Genomic DNA, 23,699 nt, shown 5'->3' on the forward strand with positions numbered 1-23,699 from the left:
TTTTTTCTCAGATCAAAGATCATTCCCTCTGAAATATTATCTTTGTACCTTCCCTAGCCATAGTTCTTATCCCTTTTGTAATCTTCTTTTGCCCCACCTCTCATAAATCTCTTTTTTTCTTTTTTGTTGTCATTAGTGGTTTTCAAAAGTAGTACCTTTAGTTCATTTGGAATTTAATACTCGTAATTATTTTTGCAGAGTTGTAGGGGCAGTTAGGGAGCCTAAAGTCAAGAAGACATGCATGCAAATCCAGCCTCAGACAGTTATTAACTGGGTCAACTAGGCAAGCCACTTAACTTTCTTTTTGCCTCAGTTTTCATATCTATAAAAATGGGGATACTAATAGCTACTACCTCCTATTAATCTCAGTTATTTGCCCTAGAATCCATCTTCTATGTGGGTCTTTTCAAATTTAAGCCTAGAATAACATTCCTTCTTATAATTTTCTCAAACTTTTAAAGACTGAAATTATCAATAATAAAAATCATCCACTCCCATAAAGCGGATCTACTTTTAGAAGAGATGAAATCCTAGCAGATTTCCAGATAAACAAAGTCTCCCATCTTTTATCCTATGCATCCATTTAAGGCTTATGATATGTTTTCTCCTGATTCCTATTTTTATCCAAGTAATTTGTTTTATATTCTCATGATAATGTCACCTTTGCTCTTCCTTCAATTGTTTCTTTTATTGTGTTTCTGAATTTTATATATTTTAAATATCTTAATGCAGCTCTCTATCACTTCTTTTTATATTTTATGTTCTTTATAAATCCAAAGTCATATTTGTTTTGTGAAGCCCATCCAACTAAATCTTGAGGTCGGAGCAGCTAGGTGGCACAGTGGGTAGAGCACCAGCCTTGAATTCAGGAGGACCCGAGTTCAAATCTGGTCTCAGACACTTAACATTTCCTAGCTGTGTGATTCTGGGCAAGTCACTTAACCCCAGCCTCAAAAAAAAAAAAAAAAAAAAAAAAAAAAAATCTCAAGGTCTATGAGGTCAAAATTTTCTCCTTGAAACATTTAGTATACATAGTTCACCCGATTTGTTAGACTTAGTTATGCATTTGTATGTAAATATCTAATATCATAAGTTTTTCATTGCCATTTCTCTTCTTACAAATTGTTTGCTATGGATTTTACTAGTTCTCTTTTTCTCTCTGCAGTTATGTATGGTATTCTTTGTAGATTTATATAAGTCATTTTTCCCTTTTTTTTCTCCCTCCTTAATTTAAAGCCTTCTTGCTCAGTTTTTTAAAACTCTTGGTTAATAAATCTTTACTGATCCTAATATGGTATATTCCATGCTTTTATATTAAAGAAGTTCGCCATGTCTATAATTTAAGTTAGATGTTTAGATTTGTTTTTCAGTTATTGTTTTAATAGTTTTCAACTCTTCATGACTAAATTTGGAATTTTCTTGGCAAAGATATTGGAATAGTTTGCCATTTCCTTTTCTAACTTATTTTACAGATGAGGAAATTAAAGAAAACAGGGTTAAAAGACTTGCCCAAGATCAGTAAATGCCTGAGAACAAATCTAAATTCTCAAAGATGAGTCTTCCTCATTTCCAGCCCAACATTCTACCTATTGCATTACATACCATACTTTATTAATAAATTATTCTTTTCCTAGGAGTTTCCTGTTCTGAATCCCTTGTAACCAACTAAAAGTAATGAAAAATCACACCAACTTTGTTCCCAATGGTTAACACAATATAGGGGCAGCAGTTATCACATCCTGGATACACACCCCATGAAGACATGTTGTTTTGTCAGGTCAACATATAGCTTTATTGTGTCCATAATCATTACCACTTGTGTAATTGTTTTTCGTTGAACATTATTGGATATCTTCTTATCTGACAATCCTTCTAGATCTGTATTGTCATTCCTTACTGTATAAACATTAGCTTTCTCCTGATATATTCCAGCTTATTCCCCTTCATAAAATGAGCACTAATATTCATATGTCTTACTCCCAGTAGCTCTAACAGTTTAGTCATCCTTCTTCCCAGCTTTCTTTATTAGTCTTTTGGATCCCCCAGCCTCCTGATTTAAGATTCTTCAATTAACAATCTTTAATTTGTCCTGTCTAAATTTTGTTTGTATCTATTTTTATGCTGTCTTTCCTATTAGACTCTGAATTCCTTAAGAGCAAGGACTGATATTTTATTTTGGAGCTTTTTTTTTGCTTATTTGTTTTCATTCCTTTGTACACTGGTACTTATCACCATGTACATAAGTGCTTAATAAATGTTTGCTGACTGACTTCAGCATCTTCACTTTTTTTTTCTTTATTCCATTCTATTGAAGAATATTTCATTCTCCTGATGCTTTGCAGAATAGGAGAACATTCTTTCAAGTCTTTGCCCTTTTTAAGAAAAGCAGCTAATTAGCATTTTGCACATATGTAGATATTATTTGGTAATGGCAAAAACACAAATATTCTACACTTTTAGTAAGTCTTTACAGACATCCTTGTTCTTCATACTTTCTCAAAGTAAGATCCATAATCCTTTGCCCTCTTTTTTGGTAGTTTTTTCTTGATGTAGTTTCTTATTTATTTAGCTAGTCATTGGCCAACTAATGTTGCAGATTCCTGACTGCTAGGGCTGTTAGTTTATCTACAGTCTTCTGAATCGGGATTGATTTATTTCTGGTGAGTTTCCCCTTTGCTAGTGATATAGTGAATCTATCTGCTCTGATTCTACTACTTAACAATAAAGCACATTGTTCTTTCCCCAAAATACCAATAGTTCCACAGATCTCAAACCTGTTAGTGAGTTAGAATGATATCTACCCCAAACAAAAGAAAACTTTTCTCCAGCAAAATGGGCAGATAAGAACAATTTGTTCCAGTGGCAGTGAAGGTTGCTAAAGCAGATGCTGTAGAGTGCTTAGAACTTGGTCAATATCAAGGATATCAAGATTATCCAGAGTATCCTGACTTTTGTCTTGTCACTGGACTTTGTGGACTCTGAAAGAGAGAATGAGGTTTATGACTTTGTGCAACACTGTCTCCCTTAAATCCAATTCATGCGCAAGTCAATGCATCACCCTTGATGTCATTAGTCTTTTGTTTTATTTTTAAATTTATTTATTAATTTTCAACATTTACTTTTATAAGATTTTGATTTCCATTTTCCCTCTCTCACTCCCTTCCCTTACCCAAGAAAGCAATCAATCTGATAAAGGTTATACATGTACAATTATATTAAACATATTTTCTCAGTCATTTCATGAAAGAAAAATCAGAACAAAATGGAAAAACCACAAGAAAGGGAAAACAAAACTACAAAAAAGTGAACAGAGTATGATTTAAACTGCATTCAGACTCCATAGTTCTTTCTCTGGATGTGAATATCATTTCCATTATGATTTTTGGTCTGTTTGAAAACAAAGGATCACCACCAATAACAATAATAGCTCTATAAGTAGAAATCCAGTTACCTAATTAAATCTAATGATCCACCTTGTTTCTCTACCCACTGATTTTCCTTGTCTATGTGACTTTTATCCCTATTATAGATATGTGGGTTAGCATAGTCCTCAAGCCTATCATCCTCATTAGAGTTATTAGTCTAGCAAAACAGCGATGACAGAGCTTATTTGACCCAAGTAGGAATTGACTCCTCTTTATTCTCTTTCCTCCCTTTCTTCCTTTTCCCTTTATTCTTCCTACTTCCTTCATTTATTTCCTCACCAGCTCTTATTCTTCCTTTTCTTCTCCCTTTTCATAACTGATTATTAAGTGCAACTGATGAATTTTATGTGCATTAAAATAGATTTGCATTACTAAATGAATTAAGAACCCAATATTCATTATATGATGATGTCATCCTTCCAAAGCTAGAAAGGATCTTAGAGAGGTGCTAGTTTTGCAAATGAGGGCACTGAAGTTCCTTGAGATTAAGTAACTTGCCTAACATCAAATGAGAAAAAAGCATCAGATGCATGCTATCACTTTGCTTTTTGTCTTCTGACTTCAAGTTCAACTCTCTTTCTGCTGCACCAGTTTTCCATTCTTTTGGGGAAATACTGCCAAATACTTACAACTTCTCCTGTTTCTCTCATCTGCTTTCAAAATCAACAAATTCAAAGAGATGATCATCAAATAGTTCCTTTGGGAAGGAACAAGTCATAATCCTTTCAACTTATTGATTTACTTTAACTTGGCACTTTGAGGCAGAACCAAATGAAGGAATAGTAAATGCCAGATGTAAGGGTAATTGCCAGACTAGAAAGTGGTTTTGTCATAGAATAAGAAATTATGGCAGTAACAATGATCCCAGTGTTGATGATGAATGATCATCATACCTGAGGTCAGGGCAGATGGACAGAGGATTGGCAAAAAAATATTAATTATTTGGCTTATAGATGAGTTGGAGAGGATCCATTTGATCTATGGGTAGTACCTAGAATTATAGGAAAGTCATTGGCCAGTATTTGTTTTTTTTTTGTTTTTCAGTCTTGTTCAATACTTAATGACCCCATTTGGGGTTTTCTTGACAAAGACACTAGAGTAATTGGTCATTTCCTTTTCCAGTTTATTTTATAGTTGAAGAATTGAAGCAAAATTAAGTATATTGTTCAGGGTCACACAGCTAGTAAGTGTCTATGGGATTTGAACTCATCAAAAGCAGTCTTCCTAACTTCAGGACCCATATTCTATCTACTGTCCTATCATTTGATACAGCCTGATAACTTTCCCTTTCTCTGGCTCAGAGGATGTAGACCTAGAATGAACATGAAAGATCATTCCTTCCATTACAGATAAGAAAATTGAAGCCTAGAAAGGGAAGTGACTGATGCAAGTTCCTTTCTTCCTTCTGGCTTTATTTTTCCTACTTATTCTTCCTTTCCTTCTCCTTCTTCCTAACTAATTATTAGATGCAACTGATGAATTTTATGTTCATTAAAATAGATTTTGCATTACTAAATATATTTATTTTATTAAAATTGATATTCCTAATATTTAAATGTTAAAATTAAGTGAATTTAACTTTTTAATTTTTATCCTCAAAGAAACAAGCAAAAACAAATTGGCTATAAATTTCCTTTTACTTGTGTATGGCCTTAGATTTATTTTTCTGTCAATCAGTGGTCCCTGGTTAAAAGAAGTTTCCATATCCCTGATATATATGGTGATAGTCTTGCCACAAGTTATTGTTTCATTAAAACTTACTTAAACAATGGTTTGGTTGACATAATCTGAGCTGTTCTTAGTCATAGACATGACAAGATCTAGAAGCTTCAGGGTGATAAATAGAATAATTAGACCTATCACCAAACACACACACACACACACACACACACACACACACACACACACACACACACACACTCAGTTTTATGGAATTCATATCTAGTGATGGTAAAAAAAAAAAAAAAAAAACAACACTTAATTTCAGTATTTCAGTGGAACTATTCAAAAGAGATCATCAATCTAATCAAAACTAAAATAGGACCATTAGGTCTTTTTCTAAGGTAAGGAATAGATGTGATATAAGTATTTGATTCCTCCAAGAAGAAAGGTAGGGGAGAAATAGAACCTAGTAACAAGTTGGAAAGATATGGGGAATATATTCTGATCATTTAAAAGTTTTAGCAATGGCTTTGTCTATTAGGCTAAGGTCTAACAACTTAGGTCTAGGAAAGGGTAAATAGGGACTCTGGCTTTTGAAGTGTCTAATGGCTATACTCAGTTTCAGTATGGAGTAAGTCCAAGACTGTGGTTCCTGCCAGGCCCCATTCATTGAAGTATATAAAAATGGGGATACAAATATTCAAGAAAGACCAAAGAGCCATTTCTCTGCTAAGCTATTCATTTTGTTAGGAAACCCAGGGTCAATAGAGAGGAACTTGTTGACATTTCTGAGAAAAATTTAACCATCTCTCAAAAAATCAAATTTAAAAATTTCAATTGCCTAACTGAAAAACAGGTGAACCGGGAACCAAGAGATCTGGGTCTTCTAACTCTTGGCCCCTATTTCTTCCTCTCTAAAATGACAGTGTTGGACAAGGTAATTAATGTGGATTTTTTTTTCTATAGACTAATAGTCTATGATTCTCTAAGATTTAAGTTCTATATATCTCCATCTTAGCTCAGCCCATTTTGGCAAGAGTTGATTCTAGCTTCCTCTACGACTTTAGATAAGCCTCTTGTCTTTCCTGAGATTTCATTTTCTTCCCAAGTAAAATGAAATAGTTGGAAAAGAACATCTTTAAAGTCCCTCCCAGCTCTAACATATTGACATTATGCTTTGAAGACTTTAGGGGCATTGGGTTCAAGCTCTCCTTCAGCCACTATCCAAATGTATGCCTATTTTTATTCCAGGTAGTTACCATTAAACTCTCATTAGCAGTATAAAGAAAGATCTGACCTCAGTGCCTAATTATCAAACAATCAATTGAAATTGAAAGCAATCAGATGGCATGCTACTTTTCTTCAGTTCAATCCCTTTAAGTATCCTAGACTGTCTCAATTTCTCCATCATAAGATAGTGATCATCTTCTGAATCCCACTCTGCCCACAAATGAGAGAGAATTTAATATTGGTTCCCTGAGGGATGATTTATAGAGCTTTTTCTTAGACGCAAAAATGTTTTGTTATGTCTCTGGATCAATCCATGTCTTAAGATCAAATAGCAACCTCCTATAGGATTCTTTTTTTTTTTCATTATCCCACATGTATGTACATCAGCTACCAATTTTCAGTCAATGGCTCATGTTTTATACCCTTCCCCCAATTGATGTATTATTGATGGGTCCTGAACTATTTTTCAAAAGTAAAAACACATATGGTATTTTTAGTACTAAATATATGTCTCTAAGTATATTCTATTTAAACCCAAATATTTAATTTAATCATTTTTTTCTTCTGGATGCCTCAGTTAGTATTCAGTAAGTACTTGATTGATGGATAAAATCTTAAAATATATTCCTCATTAATCAAATATAGATATTTAAGATTCATTTAAAGCAATTATGTAGTAAACATTTTTAAAGTGATAAGTAGCTATAGTTTTCCATATTAATTTTTACTTCTTATAAATTAATTTTTCTTTTAATAAAATTGAAAATTGGGGTATTTTATTAATTGATTGAAGAAGATAAATATATATGGTCACTGAAAGGTGAATTTTCATTTATACATGCATACACAGTGGTGATGAAGATAGTGGGTAATGACACATTTTTAATAAAATACAAATCTTAACATTTTATAGCCACAAAATTTTTATAATTCTTTTCAAAGTCCTCCCTCATATATTGTACCATCTGGTATACCATCTGTTGCACTAGTGCTTTGTGAAATAGGCAAGACTAGTATTATTCCTATTTTATAAATCATAAAAAAGGCACATGGAGACGCAAAGAAATGAATTCAATATCAAAATCACAAAATCGGGGCAGCTAGGTGGCGCAGTGGATAGAGCACCAGCCTTGAATTCAGGAAGACCAGAGTTCAAATGTGCTCAGACACTTAACACTTCCTAGCTGTGTGACCCTGGGCAAGTCACTTAATCCCAGCCTCAGGAAAAAAAAAAAAAAAAAAAAAAAAGCAAAATCACAAAATCTCAGCAGAAAGAAACTTACTTTAGAGGGTGTCTAATCCAATCCATCTCAAACCTAGAACTTCCTTTACAAAATTACTAACAATTGACAAGCCATCCTCCCTGTGAAGCCTTTTTTGGGATAGAGAACATACCAGCCACATACTTCATACCTCCTAAGGAAGCCTCTGGTATTTGAGAATATTTTTATTTATTAGAAAGGGTTCTTTCCCCTTAAATCTAAACATGCAATATCTACCAGTTACTCCTGGGTTTTGTGTATGTGTCTGTGTGTATGTGCGTTTTTTTCCATGAAGTGCAGATAATCTATCTTCGTTAAACATCATCTTATTACTAGATCATCAGACTTCTATTAGCTATCTCTCCCTTCCTGATACCATCTTCAAATTAGCTAAGTACACTTTCTATATCTTGATCCAATTCTTTGATAAAAATGTTCAATAACATGAATTTCTAACCTCAAATAGCTATTAAAAATAAGTGTAAAATTTTCCAAAGTGACCTTTTAATTAACATTACTTTCCTGAAGCTTTCAAGAACAACTTCTGAGAAATTCATAATTATGTTGCTGCCTTGACTTATATTTTTTAAAACTACTAGTTACTTTTTCTTTTTTCTTTTTCTTTACTTTTCTTTTCTTTTTTTTTTTTACCAATTCATTGAAGTTAGCTTCACTTGGAAGAAAACTTCTCAATACTGAAAATAACAAATTATTTTATCAAATTAAAATAAATGTTTTGCCTCTCTTTTGATTATAAATTCATCATTTAAAATATAAATTAAATTGTTTTTATCAGTTCAATTTGAGCAATGTCATGTATTAAGTCAAAGAATGACCCTCATTGTTTTAAGTTATTTTAAACTTGGAATAGAAGATTTTTAAACTTTGGACTATTTAGCTTTTTTTGTCCACAATAATTTCTCAAAGTTTAAAATCCTTAAATGAAAAAAGAGCAAAGAACTATTGGTATAACTACAAAAGGAGCTAATATTATTATGATATAATGGACAGCATTTGACTTTCATCTTGGAAGATTTCTATTTCCAGGTCTGTCTCAGATTCATTCTGTGGCCTTGTACAATTATTTAACCACTTTTTGCCTCCTTCCTTATTTGTAACATGGCAATGACTCATATATTACCTGTCTCATAAGACTGTTGTTAAAATCAAATCAGGTAATATATATGTTAAAGAGAAACACAGACACAGTAGTTCTATGAATATACAATTGTTATAAATTATTACTGTAATTGTTTCAGTAATTCAGTAGGATCCTGGTTTCACTGATGTGGAATCTCCTTCTACTAGTTATGTTATGGCCTTTTCACTTTGAATTTTTTTTTAAATCAGGAATTTCAAGAAAAATCTCATCCATGATGCCTTATTAGTGCTGAAAGTCTTCCTCTGGATCTTTTAATATTTCATGAATACTAATGCAGCACTCAGTCTGCCCAACTGCTTCACTCTCACTACATGATCAGTTCACCTTTTACATCGCCCCCAATATCTTTTGTCCTGCTCCTCATGTAATAGGTCATCCATTACAATATATGCCATGTATCTTTCCACTACGATTCTTTTGAGATTCTGGTGTCCCATAATTCAAATCCACATAACATCAGCAGGAGAATTTTGAGATTGAAAAAAATGTGCTTTGATGGCAGTGAGTAACAATTTCTCCAATACAATTCAGCCTGACTAGCCAACTGAAATATCTGCCCAAGATAAATGAATAATGTACTAATTCAGTGGATAGCTCAATCAATTTCATGCCTTAATAGGACAACATGCACTCTTCATCCATTTGGTTGAAGCTATATAGATTAATATGGAGATTTGTCTTGGGTGCTGTAGATCTCATTTAGGAGATCCCATGATGTCACAGGGCTCAACACAGTCGGCATGTTGTCATCTGTGACTGGGAGGTTCTGGAGAACTTCATCTAGAGAGAATCTTCTAAATGCAAGTTATTTAAGGCAGTCTCCCACAATATTGGTAAAAACATTTATGAAGCTCATATCTTCCTGTTTTATCATGATTTTTAGATTAGCTTTGAACAAAGATATTTCTTTGATACTTTTCATGGAATCTTGTGTGATTTTAGGGCTATGGACAGAAATTGTGATTTCAGTGGTATAAGGAAATTCCCTCTACTACTGTACTTTATATAGATACAATAAATAGAGTACCAAACATGGAGTCAGGAAGATTCATCTTCCTAATTTCAAATCTGGTTTGACACTTACTAGCTATATGATCCCTGGAAGGTTATTTAACCCTATTTGCCCCAGTTTCCTTAGATGTAAAATGAATCAAAGAAGAAATGGCAAGCCATTCCAGTATCTTTGCCAAAAAACTCCAAATTGACTAAGTCAGACACAACTGAAAAACAATTGAACAATTGTTCTCAGAGAATTGCCTAGAGCACTGGAACTATGCACTCTTCAGGCATATACTGTATTATACTGTATTCTGTATCATACAACTACTATGTGTCATAGATAAAGTTGAATCCAGGTCTATCTGGCTTTGAGATCATCCTATCTATTACATTTCACTATGTCTCATGTGCAAACAGGAAATATTTTGCAGGAGAATCTTTTAGGGTATGCCTTTTCTCCACACATAATAAGTACTTTGAATCTTATGTGCTCTTCATGGTCAAATGTCTGACTATGAGTATGTAATCTATTACAGAAAATCATTTGCAAAAGCCTTCCCATTTCCTACACACTCAGGAAAACTCTCACTTGTCTTTTGAAAGATCTAATTCATTAATTCCTTCTTCCTTCAGAATATCTGCTTCAATGTGATTGTTAGAAAAGTTTTTATTTGTCTTTAATTTTGGCATCTTTGGCATTAAATGAGCACTATAACCATATGTTATTAACTTTAACATTTTTTGGCTTCTCTTAGAAACATTTCCCTCATTGTCAACAACAAAGCTGTACACTAGACATTTGGAGAAGGGATTTTAGTTCATTCGAGTTTTTATAGCTATTACATAAAAAATATTCTGCTATGTTTGCTCTTCCACGTGTGTCGATTGTTTCTCTTGGAAGAAATTTTTACATCTTTTCTTGTCATGCAAGCATCTATTATTGGATCACTGTGGACATGGTGGCTCTATCCATCATTCAAGGTACCAATTTGCTTGTGAACTTTTACACATTGTCCAATTACTTCCTCTTTCAGTGTGTTCAGCAATTTGGTCATGATCTGTGCTCTGTAGGGTGGACATGTGTCTTGCTCATAATTGATATATGTCACTAAGCTGATGTTTGTAATTATATGGAAAGAATTTGCCATATAAACAAGCAGAGTTTGGGTTTTTAACCAATTCTTTTCTTCTTAGTATTATTCTCATGTACTTACATCTTTCCTTAGCAATATATATTTCTTCAATTTGCTAATTCTTATAAACTCAAATGTGCTGTTTTTTGGTTAATGAACAATCCTGGAATGGCAGAAAAATATTAATGATTTTGACAATGTTTATACTGTTGGTTCCCAAATATATGTACTAATGTTCAAGTCTATTAATTGTCCTAGAAATGCAATTCCTAATCTATTCCATTGAACATTCTGTATCTATTTGTTTTTGATTGTATGAAAGGTCAATGTCTCACTACCCTTAGTATTATGTTACTTCCATCTTTCCTTTGCAGTCTTTATATATCAAAGTATCTTGTTGAGGATCTTGTTGAGTTATTTGTAGAGCCAAATATGGTTTACATTCTGAGAAAAGAAGGTAAAAAGTACTCTGGATGCATAATGAAGGGGAAAAAATCAGAAAAATACTTTACTTATAACAATAATATTGTAAAGGCAAACAATTTTGAAAGACTTATGAACACAATGACCAGTTATGATTCCTAGGGACTAATAATGAATTATGCATGTTACCCTATCTCTTGAGATATTAAAAGGATTCAAGGTAATGTACTCATGATTTAAAAAAAATAAGACATACTTTTTTTTTAATATGGCTAATGTTTGACTTTTTTTTTTGCTTAAGTTTGCATATTTGTTACAAAAAGGTTTTTTTTTTTTTTTTTTTTTTTTTTTTTTTTTTTTTTTTTTTTACCCCAATGAAGGTTGGATGAAAGGGAGAAAGAATTAATGCTTTTTTGTTTTGTTTTGTTTTGTTTAAAAGCAGAAAGAAAGTAGCCTGAAGCTATATAGCAAAAGAGCATAAAAGTAGAATCTCTAGAGTAACTACTTTATGCCTGACTTCCTCATCCTCACTCCTGGGAAGAAATTAATCAGTGCGCATTTAAGAAACAGAAGCCCCTTTATCACAGGCATCATTAACAATCCTTGAGATAACTGTTAAGTCCAGCGCTTTTCCAGAATTACTAATTTTGATATTTACTATATCAAAGTGTTAAAATAATATACTGTAGAAGAAAAGTATGAACGATGATTCAGTATTCCCCAGGGCACTTCATGAGGCTTTGGAAATATTTATCAAGTATAAATCGAGATATAATTTTCTTTGCCAAAGGACAGTAGAAAGTCAAATGGTAAGCAGAAGAAAACTACAGCATGTTAGCAATGAAGACTTGTCCTTGGAGAAGAGTAGAAAAGTCATCAAGGATATGTATACCTGGAAAAGGATGTATATAGACAAGCATACCCATGGTGTGTGTGTGGGGGGGGGGGGTGACCAGGAATGATTGTTTTGATTGGAACAGGGGTACCGAATGGAGTTATGGATATGTGGTCCTGTTTTATGGCCACTTTACATTACAAAACACCAGAAATCGTGCCTTGGTGAACTTCATCCACCCAGTTTTGGCTCTCCTGCCCAAGCACTAAGCTAGCTTAATTTTTAAGTAGATCTAGTTAAAGTTTGTGTGGATTAGCTAGCTCATGGTTCCTAGAAAAAAGGATGGAAAAAGGCTGAAGAAGGAGATGAAGCAAAAGTAGCAAAATCCAAGACAAGAAGATAATTATCAGGGACAACTAGATAGGAGTTCAGGCATGATCTGATATAGAGCCAGGTACTCAGTATATTATGTACAATTGGCTTTACTGGAACGGTACAGGATAGCCCAACCACAGGTACAAAACTGAAGGGAATACGTTTCCTGGGGTATTCATTCAATAAATATTAAGCACCCTGAGTGCCAGACTGATTATACAAAAAGAAACAAAAGACAAATCCATGGCCTCAAAGAACTAATAATCTAATGCATAAAGTCTATGGTCTGGATGAGAGTATAACAGTGCAGATGCCCAGAAGGAGCCATTCCTGTGGAAATGTGGAAATTAAAAAAATAAAAAAATATAATAAAAAAAATGAAATGTGGAAATTGCAAAATCTTATTAACAAGGGGCAAGAAAATCTTCTATAAAGGAGACTAGTCTCCTATCCCTTCAGTCTCTATAAGATGTGTTTGTATTATTGTACCCAAAAGAAAGAATTCCCATTCTATCTAGAGAAAACAATTTCTAATAAGAATTGTAAAAATTCTAGCCAAAGAACTCATCTATACAAGCCTTTTGCTGCCATTGGTAAAATAGCACTATATAGGTTTTATTTGTTAAATGGCAGAACAGAATGAATGGGAGCCAAATATTGGTATCTACTGACATAAGCCCAGGTTTAAAACATTCATTTTCTTAAAAAGAACAAAACATAGTTTATTCTCTTTTATAATTCCATCTCAGATTTTTTACTTTGTTTTATTTAATCAGAAACTAAAGATTTTTCTTATTCATTCCTTTATTCATCTTTTTACTTTCATTAACAGATTAGTTCTTCCTGCATTTTTGTTTCAGTTGGAAAATACTATAATCCATTTTGATTTTTATTCCATGATAGAAAATTCATTGTCATTACAAGGAACAAATGCCATAGATCTAAAGGCCAGGATGTCATAAACCAATGGGGAAAAACCCTCAGAGGATTTAATAGACACTTTAACTCCCCTTTTTAGGAATAATTGCTCTGCAACCATAAAACTCAGATCACTGAGAATTCTTTATAAAAATTCTTTATAAAAGAATTTTTACAGTTTTGATAAATACTGTCTAACATTTTCATCACTCCCTACTCCACATTATACTAAATCAAGAAGCATTGCCTAAAGGGATAGAGCCATATAAGAGATTTTGTAAAGAAACAGGTACTAAAATTATGTAACCTAAGAGTCCAAACTTTCAAAGGCACCATGACTATAAAAATTGTTTTAATAATTTAGCTTTTCTTATTTAGATGTTTATTATTTGAATCCTCTTGTCTGAATTTTAATTCACAATACTGAATGCTCTATAACTGCTATCGTATACTGTCTGACTTGCTCTGTCTGGTGGTAGAGATTTGATATTAGGATAAAATTAGACATCTAACAATTAAGGGAACTTTGGTCACAGAATGAAAGCGATATTCAACAAAAAATACAACACATTTAGGAGCTACCTTTATCTAAATACATCAGCATATATGGTCAGCAGGATATAAGGACCCTCAGAGCGAGGAACATCCACCAATTCTGAAAGGCACTGTTCTCTATGGGACCCTTTTATGGCCTAGAGGGACTGGGAAGCCATAACAGTTTGGTCAATTAAATCTTAAGGATAGTTTCAATATCTTTTAAATAAAAAAAATAAACTAACATACACTTTGAAGTATAGGACTTCAGGAAACCTAGCCCTATGTGGTAGAATAAATTTAAACATTCCTCCTGCCATCCATGTCTTTCAATCAAATATATCAGTAATGAAGCAACGAGTATGAAATTTGGATTCCATATGGAATTCTAAGGGCCAATCTCAAGAAGAATAGCATTGAGAATAAAATTAAAAATTTTGTCCCTTTTGTAGAAAACCTTTATTTTCTGCAGGAGAACTGTTCAACTTTACTTTGGCATAAAGAGCAACTTATTCTCAAGGGCTACTTCTGACTCAGCTGAGCAGTGAATTTCCACATCTTAGCATGGTAGACAAAGGAAACATGTATTTTGCAGTCTAGTAAATGCTTCTACCCTAGGGGTTTGCTGTCAAGTATTCAGCCAATGCTGAAAACATAATTATGAATTATTCCTATCTGACACTATAGATCATTATGAAGACATATATCCTGAGTATACTCGAGATGAAAAATGGAGAAAAACCATTTGAATAAAAAAAAAAGGAGATGGAGGAGAAATAAGGAAAATCATGTTTGTTAAGATGCTGGATATGTTTTCTTAGTTTTTAATTGTTTAAAAAAATAACATAAATAGCATTTCTATTTAAGTAAGGGAGACAAGCATATACTGATGTATCTTCCTAATTTGTAGCCTGCATTTTTAAACTCCCTCATATTCAACTACAAGATAAATAGATTCCCTGCATTTAATGATGACCAGAAAAGGAACAAAGGTTCCAACCAAAAATATCTTCTGATTAACCCTTATTTGACCAGAAAATATGATGAAAGCATTTTATTCTACAGATATACCATCTTTCTGTGGAAGAGAAAATGAGGAAATACTTCCATATCAGGAAGTTAGCAAAAGTTAACCTTTAAGACACCAGGACAAATTTTATAGAGGAAATATTTCCAAATATGTTTAGACCTTAGAAATGAAGTTATGAGGAAATATTAAGTAAATAAGACAAAGGATAGTGGTAGTACTAACCCACAGCCTGAGGAGAGGCAGATTAAAGACCTTTTATTATAGGTTAATATGAAAAAAGACTTTGAAACTGGAATGATTGGGATCTTAGATGTGAAAAATATGAGGAAAAGCTCCTGTTGGGCCTTATGAAAGCAGATGATTTCCATCTGAACAAAAGTTAAGGGAAAACTTTGTCTGTGCCCAATAATATTAAAATAGTCATATTCTCTATAATGTACTTTTCAAGTTAAGTTTCAAGAACAGTAATAATAGTCCCAAACCAGGAATCAAGACATCTGGATTATAGTCCTGGCTCTGCTACTAATTATTTGCCTGACTTTGAACAGTGAACTTGAAGTAGTTGGACTATTTGTGATGGAATCTTATTGTGCTGAAAGAAATGGCAAGAAGGATAATTTCAGAAAAAAGCTGGGAAGATTTTATACAAACTGATGCAAAGTGTAATGAGCAGAACCAGAAGAATATTGTATACAATAATAGCAATATAGTATGATGAAGAACTGTGAATGACTTGACTTGACAGCAATTGTGATCTAAGACAATCCCAAAGGTCCCATGATGAAAAATGCTATCTGCTTCCAGAGAAAGAACTGGTGACATCTGAATACAGATTGAAGCATACTATTATTGTATTTTTATATTATTTTCAGATCGTTCCCGGAATGATTCAGTGGGACAGATATCCGTTCAGGTGGACATCTCCACCATTCCAGGAACTGGGGAGCATAAAGTGATTGTAAAAGGTAAATCTAAAGTCTAAACAACCCAAATTGCTGATTCTTATTGGACCACTAGTTAGCAACTGATAAATAAAAAGTGGAATTTTCTTTTCTTTGAATATCTATTCAAAACATAATGCCTTTGAAATTTTCTAGATACCTTTGAGCAGTTTGTTTGATAGTTAAGACTTTGAGTAGAATTTGGAAAATTCAATGCTTACAAAAAAATCTCAATGTTTTATTATTTTCTTTTTTGAGATTTTCTGATGACTTTTGTTTTTACATCAAAACACTTTTCTGATTTTCCCTCCTTTACACAATGTTTCCCACATTCTCTCCAAAGTAGCTATTAACCAATACGTATTAATCAACTCATCAATATGACATACCAGTATATGCAACATTTTGCCTCTATAGTTTCCCAACTTCTTTTTTCTTTTAAGAGGATGGAAATTTTTTCACCCTCTTTTCCCTCAGATTGAGTTTATGAATTTATTTCAGTCATCAAATATTTATGGACCATTCCTTAGATCCTATGTTGTGAATTTTTAAGAATGTTATTAGCAATATTTTTTTCATTTCTGCACAGAGGAAAATATTGTCAGAAGGGATATGGAAGAAAATATAATAATTTAATTTGTTAAACTTCATATAACAAAATATAAATGATTTTGTGTTTGTGGTTTATTATTCCTTCATTTTGTTCATTTTAATATTTCATTGAAAGTTTCTAAGTCTATAATTTAAAAACTAAAATTGAAAAAGTATTGGTGTCAGCATAGTCTTGCCTACTGGTATAGTGTAGATATTTGTTAAATTTATCTCTATGATTCCCAACATTTGTATTTTTTTTAAATTACTGAATTACTTATTGATTTTGTCAATAATTGTCAATTGTCAATATTACCAAGATAGTAATATTCCCAACTAAAGATCTTCCTCTTTTTAAAGAAAATAATTGTTGACTTTAAAGATAAATACTGATTCTGACTTAATTTATATATCACAATAAAGAGTCAAAAAACTTCAGAAATTATCCTTCTTAACATTTTAACTAAAGCCAAAGTCTCTTATAGTTACACTGAAGTTGGATCCTCCTTAGCTATATTACCCTACTGATATATTTCCTTACCTGCATGAGTGAACCAATCACTTAGAATTGATTTGTTTGTTAATGACATGGGGAAATTTTATCTTTTCTGCACATTTTCACATGAATGCTTTCTATTCCTCTTTTCTATTTTAGTCATTGCCATTAATGATTTACACTGGCAAACCACAGCAATGTTTCGCCCCTTTGTGGAGGTTTTTATACTGGGACCCAATCTTGGTGACAAGAAAAGGAAACAAGGTACCAAGACCAAAAGCAACACCTGGTCACCCAAGTACAATGAAACTTTCCAGTTGTAAGTATTAGTTCAGTCTTATTTATTTAATTGTCTATAAATTATTGCTCAACTAAGTCTGCCAAACAATTAAAGATAGAAATGATACTAGTTAATAAAACAAAGCTGAGAACTCATAATTTACCTGTTCTTTGTTTCATATTCTCAAGCCCTTATTCCTTTTTAGGTAACAGTGGATATCATAATAACAATTATTATAGCTATTATGGTTTAATTTACATAGTCACATAACGATTTTGTGCTGATAATATATATGGAAGACTTTTACAGTTAGAAAGTGTTATACACACATTTATACATATAACATTATCTCATTTGACTTTTCAGAGACCTACCTATGAGATAAACAATGCAAGTAGCCTTCTCCCCATATTATAAATGAAGAAAATTAGTTTCATAGAGTTTAAGTGATTTTACCTAAGCTCACACAGCTAGTAAATGATGGAGCTGGTACATAAACATATCTTCTGAACTTTTTTTCTCATATTGCATATCATTTCAATGGTTTTCTCAAAGACAGTAAATCCCGCAGACTGACATACTTCCCAGAAAAAGATCTTAATCCAGTTAAAGTGTTTATGTGTGTGTGCCCCTGCATGCACACATGTATTCATATATGTAGAAGCTCCTATAAAGTTAAACTATTATATTCAGAAAAATTATTTTGGAGATGACATAGCCTTTGATTTCCTTCTTGTTTATCCCAATAGACCAGGATGATTCAAGGTTCTAACATTTCTCAGTCTCCACTTTGCTTTATGTCTCTTGTCAAGTAACTATTTCCTTTACTGTTGTTTTAGACTGTCTCAAAAAATGCACCCTTACTTTAGTTAACAGTTTCCTGCAGGAAGAAAAGTTAGACTCTGCAAATGCTTGATCAGAAAAAATCAGGAGTGAAAAGCAAAGTGGAAAGTTTTATTGCTGAGGCATATATAGTGTATTCATTAAGGGCCCAGAATATCTGAAGATGAATCAAAAGAAGGATGGGGGAAGGAATGTTCCTAGAATATCACTAGTCAGCCTTATTCATTGTGTTCTGTTCTGCCCTGCCAAGTTGTCTCAAGCTATTAGGAGAAGACATCATCAGCTACATACTTGGCAAGTCTAACTGTTGCCATAGGAAAAAATTGGCATGAGCTCTCTTGTGGTGAGGAGAATTTGTATTCAATTTAGATGCTTAAAAGTAGTCCTTGATATCCCCTCTGAGAAAACCAACAGAGATATGATTCTTTAGATAAAGCTTGGACAGGGGAAGAAGGGGAGGGGAAGGAGATGAGGAACTGTGGTATATGATAGCAGAGTTGGGCAGCAATCCCATGTGTCTCCAGGCATTGACCACCATATATCCAATTCTGATCTTTGCATCATTGCAGAGAACCTGCTCCAAACCTAAAGAGACAGACATGTTAGGGTTGACAAAAATGAAGAGCATCCAAGAAGTGGGAGAATGAGCTAAGTAGGCAAGAGGATTTTTATCAAAGCTTTTGAATGCTAGAATGAGGAGTTTGCATATTGCCTGATGGGAAGATATTGTAGATGTCTGCTGCTAGGTGAAACAGCTGATAGAGTGCCAGCCCTGGAATCAAGAAGATGGGTTCAAATACAATCTTAGAAGCTTACTGTTTGTATGACCCTGCACAAATCACTTAACCCCATTTGGCCCAATTTTTCTCTTCTATAATAAACTGGAGGGGAAAAAAACTTTGCCAAGAAAACCCCACATAGAATCATAAAGAGTCAGATGTGGCTAAACTAATTGAACAAAACAAAAAATGGCGTATTCATGAACAAGGCTCATGCTAGAAACCACAATATCAGAGATTTCGTGTCTGATGAGGATTTAGAGACCATCACATAAAATCCCATCATTTGGGTCACACAGTATATCATATTTTGATAAAATAAAAAAAATTAGTATGAGTGACATTGAACATAAAAGATTTTGGTAATAAATTAGTCAAGTTCTTTTAAGTTTTAGATGGTAAAACCACATTAGAATAGTTAGGGAATTGGTCTAATGTCACACAGATGATAAGTAGCTAAGTCAGTATTTGAACCCAGTCCTTTTGAGAACAAATTCAATGCTCTTTCTACTAAAACCACACATAACCCCACTAACCACAGTTAGAACTACCAGAAATAAATACATTGAAAAAAAAGTTATATGTAGAATGAGCAAATTAATAAGAAAGCAATACAAAATGTTTACTTGAGTGTCTCCAGATATCTGTTGTAAGCTATTTTTTTGCTCTGAAAATCAATAGCATTCATAGCATGGATTGATAGACAGCCAGGTAAATAGACAGCTACATTTAAAAGGTTCAGAGATTTTTAAGGGATGAGAATATAAGGATTTTGAATCCAATGCTCTCCAATTACTCAAATACAAACAATGTAACTGAACAATGTATAAAATCATCAACAAGATTTCAGAAGTCATCAGGAGATCAAAGGGTTGTAAAGAATAAATAAATTCTTGATCAAATTCTTAATCAAAATTCCTATTTTTAATTCCACAGCATCCTGAGTAATGAAAATCGCCCGGGGGCCTATGAGCTTCACCTTTCTGTTAAAGATTATTGCTTTGCACGGGAAGATCGAGTTATAGGAATGACAGTAATTCAACTCCAGAATATAGTGGAGAAAGGGAGCTCTGGGGCATGGTATCCGCTTTTGAAAAACATCTTTATGGATGACACTGGCTTGACAATCCTTAGAATACTTTCTCAAAGGACCAATGATGATGTGGCTAAAGAATTTGTGAGATTGAAATCTGACACAAGATCCCCAGAAGAGATTGCCTGAAACCAATATTGCAAGGTAGCATCTTCAAGAACCTAGATAAGCTATTGTTGTTTGACTAGTGCATGTGTGTGCAAATCAATGGGAATGCATAATCAACTATGTTTCAGTGTTTATCAGTACTCTGGTGTGTCGAAGACCTGTATGACTTTTGATGCCTATTGGGGTTTGGAAAATTAGTTCCATGAAGTGCCAAAATGAAGATTAAAGATGCATTATCAAGAGTATCTTTTCAGATGTCGATTTCATTTCATGACCAAACTTCCATCTCCTCAACTCATTCATAAATTATTCGTCCTTTAAATTTGTTCATTGTTGTTACATGTCTTTTAGTAAGTTAAAAGCTTATCTGTGCATTAGAAAGTATTTCACAGTCATATTCTTTTTATGTTACTAAACCATCATTTTAGATGTCTGACCAATAACTTTTTCTACCATAGCTAGAAATGCAGTTACTTCTAGAAAGTGTTTGTAATTTTATAATTACTGATGTAATGTGATGATTTTTGCATACAAATGAAAATAGAAATGGTGGGAAATATTTTATGCTTACTACTTTCCAACCTTTCTGAACTATCACTGTGAAGAAATGCTATTAAAGCAATCTTATACAAAGCAATGTTCACTAGTTTGTTTAAAAAAAAAGTTTGATATATTGAAAAAAATACCTTTGTTCTTCAAAACTGCCAAGGTCATGTCACATTTGTACAAGAAGGTAAGTTAATGTATTTGTTTTGTGGCATAATGCTTTTACAATTTTTTTTCTCCCAAAAAAGTGACATAGTTAAGATAAATGATTTAGAAGTAGGAAGGCAAATTTGTTTCTAAAAGTCATCTATTATGTGTAATGATACTGTTAGTGTTTTCCTTCTGACAGTTAAAAAATTACCTTACATACTTAGCTGTATAATCAGTTAAGTCCTTTATTTTTTTCTTTAAAAAATACTAAGCAGTTTGTACTGAATGCAACATGACTATGTATTGCACTGAAGCAAAAAAAACGTCTTCTTATATTTAGTCAAAAATGTAAAATAAAGTCTAAAAAAGCTGCTTTAAGTTTTGTAATTTATGTTACTTATATATCCACAAAGTACCGGGGATAATATTGAACTTGAAGGAGAAAGAAAATAGAAGTGCTTGGAAAATGTTTTCTATTCAAAAGCCAATCTGATCATTTTATTGACTGAAGGATATTTAATCCATAATGTCTTACCAAGTTGATTTTTTATATAAACTATCTTAACATTTTCATCTTCTATATTCCTATGGTCCCACTTTCCCAGTCGAATGTCTACCCTCAGGAATACAATGATATTTTCCAAATGCAGTGAATGAACGAATAACTTGTAGAATATCTACATAATAGATTCAATACCATTACTCCTCCAAATCTGCCTCAAACTGATTTTGTTGATTGATTAGATAAGATGTTATAGGGATGTTTTCACAATTTTTCTGTTTCCCTATATAGTTAATATATTATAACTTAGAAAATAATGGGAAAGAAACCCTCTGTGGCACAGTATCCTCTTCTGAAAAACAATGTCTTTATGCATATAATTGGCTTGACAAGCCTTAGATTGTTTTCTTAAAGCATCTTCAATGTTGCATCTTGTCAAGCAATTGCCAGATCAGTGATTGCTTGCAATGCATGGCATAACAATGTTTTAGTACCTGCATTAATAAATAGTTGTATATGGAAAACTTACAGCCTTTTATAGGACTTTCTCCTCCTTTCACTGATAAAACATCATTTCCTTGTTTAGAAATGAAAAACTCAGGTTTTTTTGACTCAAGTACCAATGAAATACATTTGTGAAGTTCAAAAAAAAGTTATGACTTAAGGACATTTTTCTACATAATTGTAGTTACAGAAGTTACTAAAGACAATAAGCAACATTTTTTAAACAGATGCATCACTCAGAATATTTGCATCTACACGTCACTGAATGCCCCCACTAAGGAAATCTGACATACAAAAATGAGAAAACTTACTAAATAAATTATGGGACAAATTCATCATAGTTAAGGACTTGTTCTGTGATTTCCTATAGCAAGATCCTTTGGTACATTTAAAAGGCAATATGATATTGTGGATAGAGTATCCAATTTGGTGTCAAACAATTAATTCTGTTCTCTATTAGCTATTTGAAGACATTAGTTAAGATGCCTCGACTCTCTGAGCCTCAGTTCTTTATCTCTAAGATGTAAGACTTGTACTGACTACCTCACAGGAAAATGCTTTGTAAATCATAAAAGGATTACAGAAATGTGAGTTGTTTAAAACATACTTCCTTTTCTAAAGCTTTGATGCACACTTATAGGTCCATAAATGTAAACATATTTATGTGCCATGAAAGGAAAGCAAATCAGGCTTAATTGTGTTTTCTTTTTCTTGTTTGGAGGGGGGGTGTTAGAGGGCAGACGTCAATTCTGTACCTTAGATTTTTAAAGGTTTGTACAGGAGCATTGCAAGGTTATTGACTTGGCTTGAGTCGCACAGTCACATCTCACTGATCCCACAGCCTGCTCTCCAGGCATTATATAGCAAGCTTAATTGTTATTTGTGATACCAAAACTAGGATGAAGAATTCAAGACTTTTTCTATCACTTTGAAAGCATGGTCTTATATGATCATTACTCTATCGCTTGTTATTGTCATTATTGGGAAACAGCAAGGAAGGGATAGTAGACAGAAGAGTAAATTGACAACAGCTAGGGACTCAAGTTTGAATTCTGTCTCTAACATTAGAGACTATAACTGTAGCTAAAGACAAGTCATTTCATCTTTTCTGAACCTGTTTCTCATCTGTACAAAGCCTAGAGTATGTGGAATAAAGTCAGGAAGAGGAAGGTGAAAAGGAAAGGAATACTAAATTATATAGTGCCTCCTATGCATGGAGCGCTGTGCTAAGTGCTTTATAAATATTATTTCATTTGCTCCTCAGAATAACTCATGTTACAGTTGAGGAAAAACCACAGTTACAATCTTGTCCTAGACACTTATTACTCATAATAATAAGTAATATGACCCTGAATTATATTTATTGCTTGCAAACTAAGGCTTTTTCATCTATTTGTTATTGTTTTTCAGGACTTGTATAACTGTCTGTGACCCAATTTGGAGTTTTCCTGGCAATAATATTAGAATGGTTTATCATTTCCTTCTCCAACTATTTTATACCTGAGGAACTGAGGCAAACAGGGTTAAGTGACTTGCCCAGGTCCATACAGCTAGGAAGTGTCTGAGGCCAAATTTGAACTCATGAAGATGAGTCTTCCTGATCCCCAGCCCAGTGTTCTACCCACTGTGCCACCTAGCTGCCTCTTCATCTAGAGCATGGGGCTACCCACCTCCCAAGGCTATTGTGAGGATCAAATGAAATGACATTTGCAAAGTTCTTTGTAAACCTTGTAGAAATTCTAGCTATTTTAATTATTATTTCATAGCATTGTAAGAACAGCAATGGTAAATCTTAAAACATTGTAAAAATTCAATTCAACAAACATTTATCAAGTGCCTCTAAGTACAAACCACTGCAGTTTGGTATTAGAGGCAATG

General features: G+C 33.1%; 1 protein-coding gene across 3 annotated transcripts in view; it reads left to right on the forward strand.

The window, feature by feature from the left end:
* UNC13C (unc-13 homolog C) overlaps nt 1-21,187 on the forward strand; it is a 744,253-nt gene extending 723,066 nt beyond the window's left edge. For all 3 annotated transcript variants that reach the window (XM_074294550.1, XM_074294552.1, XM_074294551.1), the window contains 3 exons: nt 15,861-15,953; nt 17,176-17,335; nt 19,855-21,187. In XM_074294550.1, coding sequence (XP_074150651.1) covers nt 15,861-15,953; nt 17,176-17,335; nt 19,855-20,140 — 539 coding nt within the window. In that variant the 3' untranslated portion in view covers nt 20,141-21,187. The remainder of the gene's footprint in view (nt 1-15,860; nt 15,954-17,175; nt 17,336-19,854) is intronic.
* Nucleotides 21,188-23,699: the final 2,512 nt, after the last annotated feature.

This window comes from Sminthopsis crassicaudata, chromosome 2 (assembly GCF_048593235.1).
Source record: "Sminthopsis crassicaudata isolate SCR6 chromosome 2, ASM4859323v1, whole genome shotgun sequence".
NCBI classification, from domain to species: Eukaryota; Metazoa; Chordata; class Mammalia; order Dasyuromorphia; family Dasyuridae; genus Sminthopsis; species Sminthopsis crassicaudata.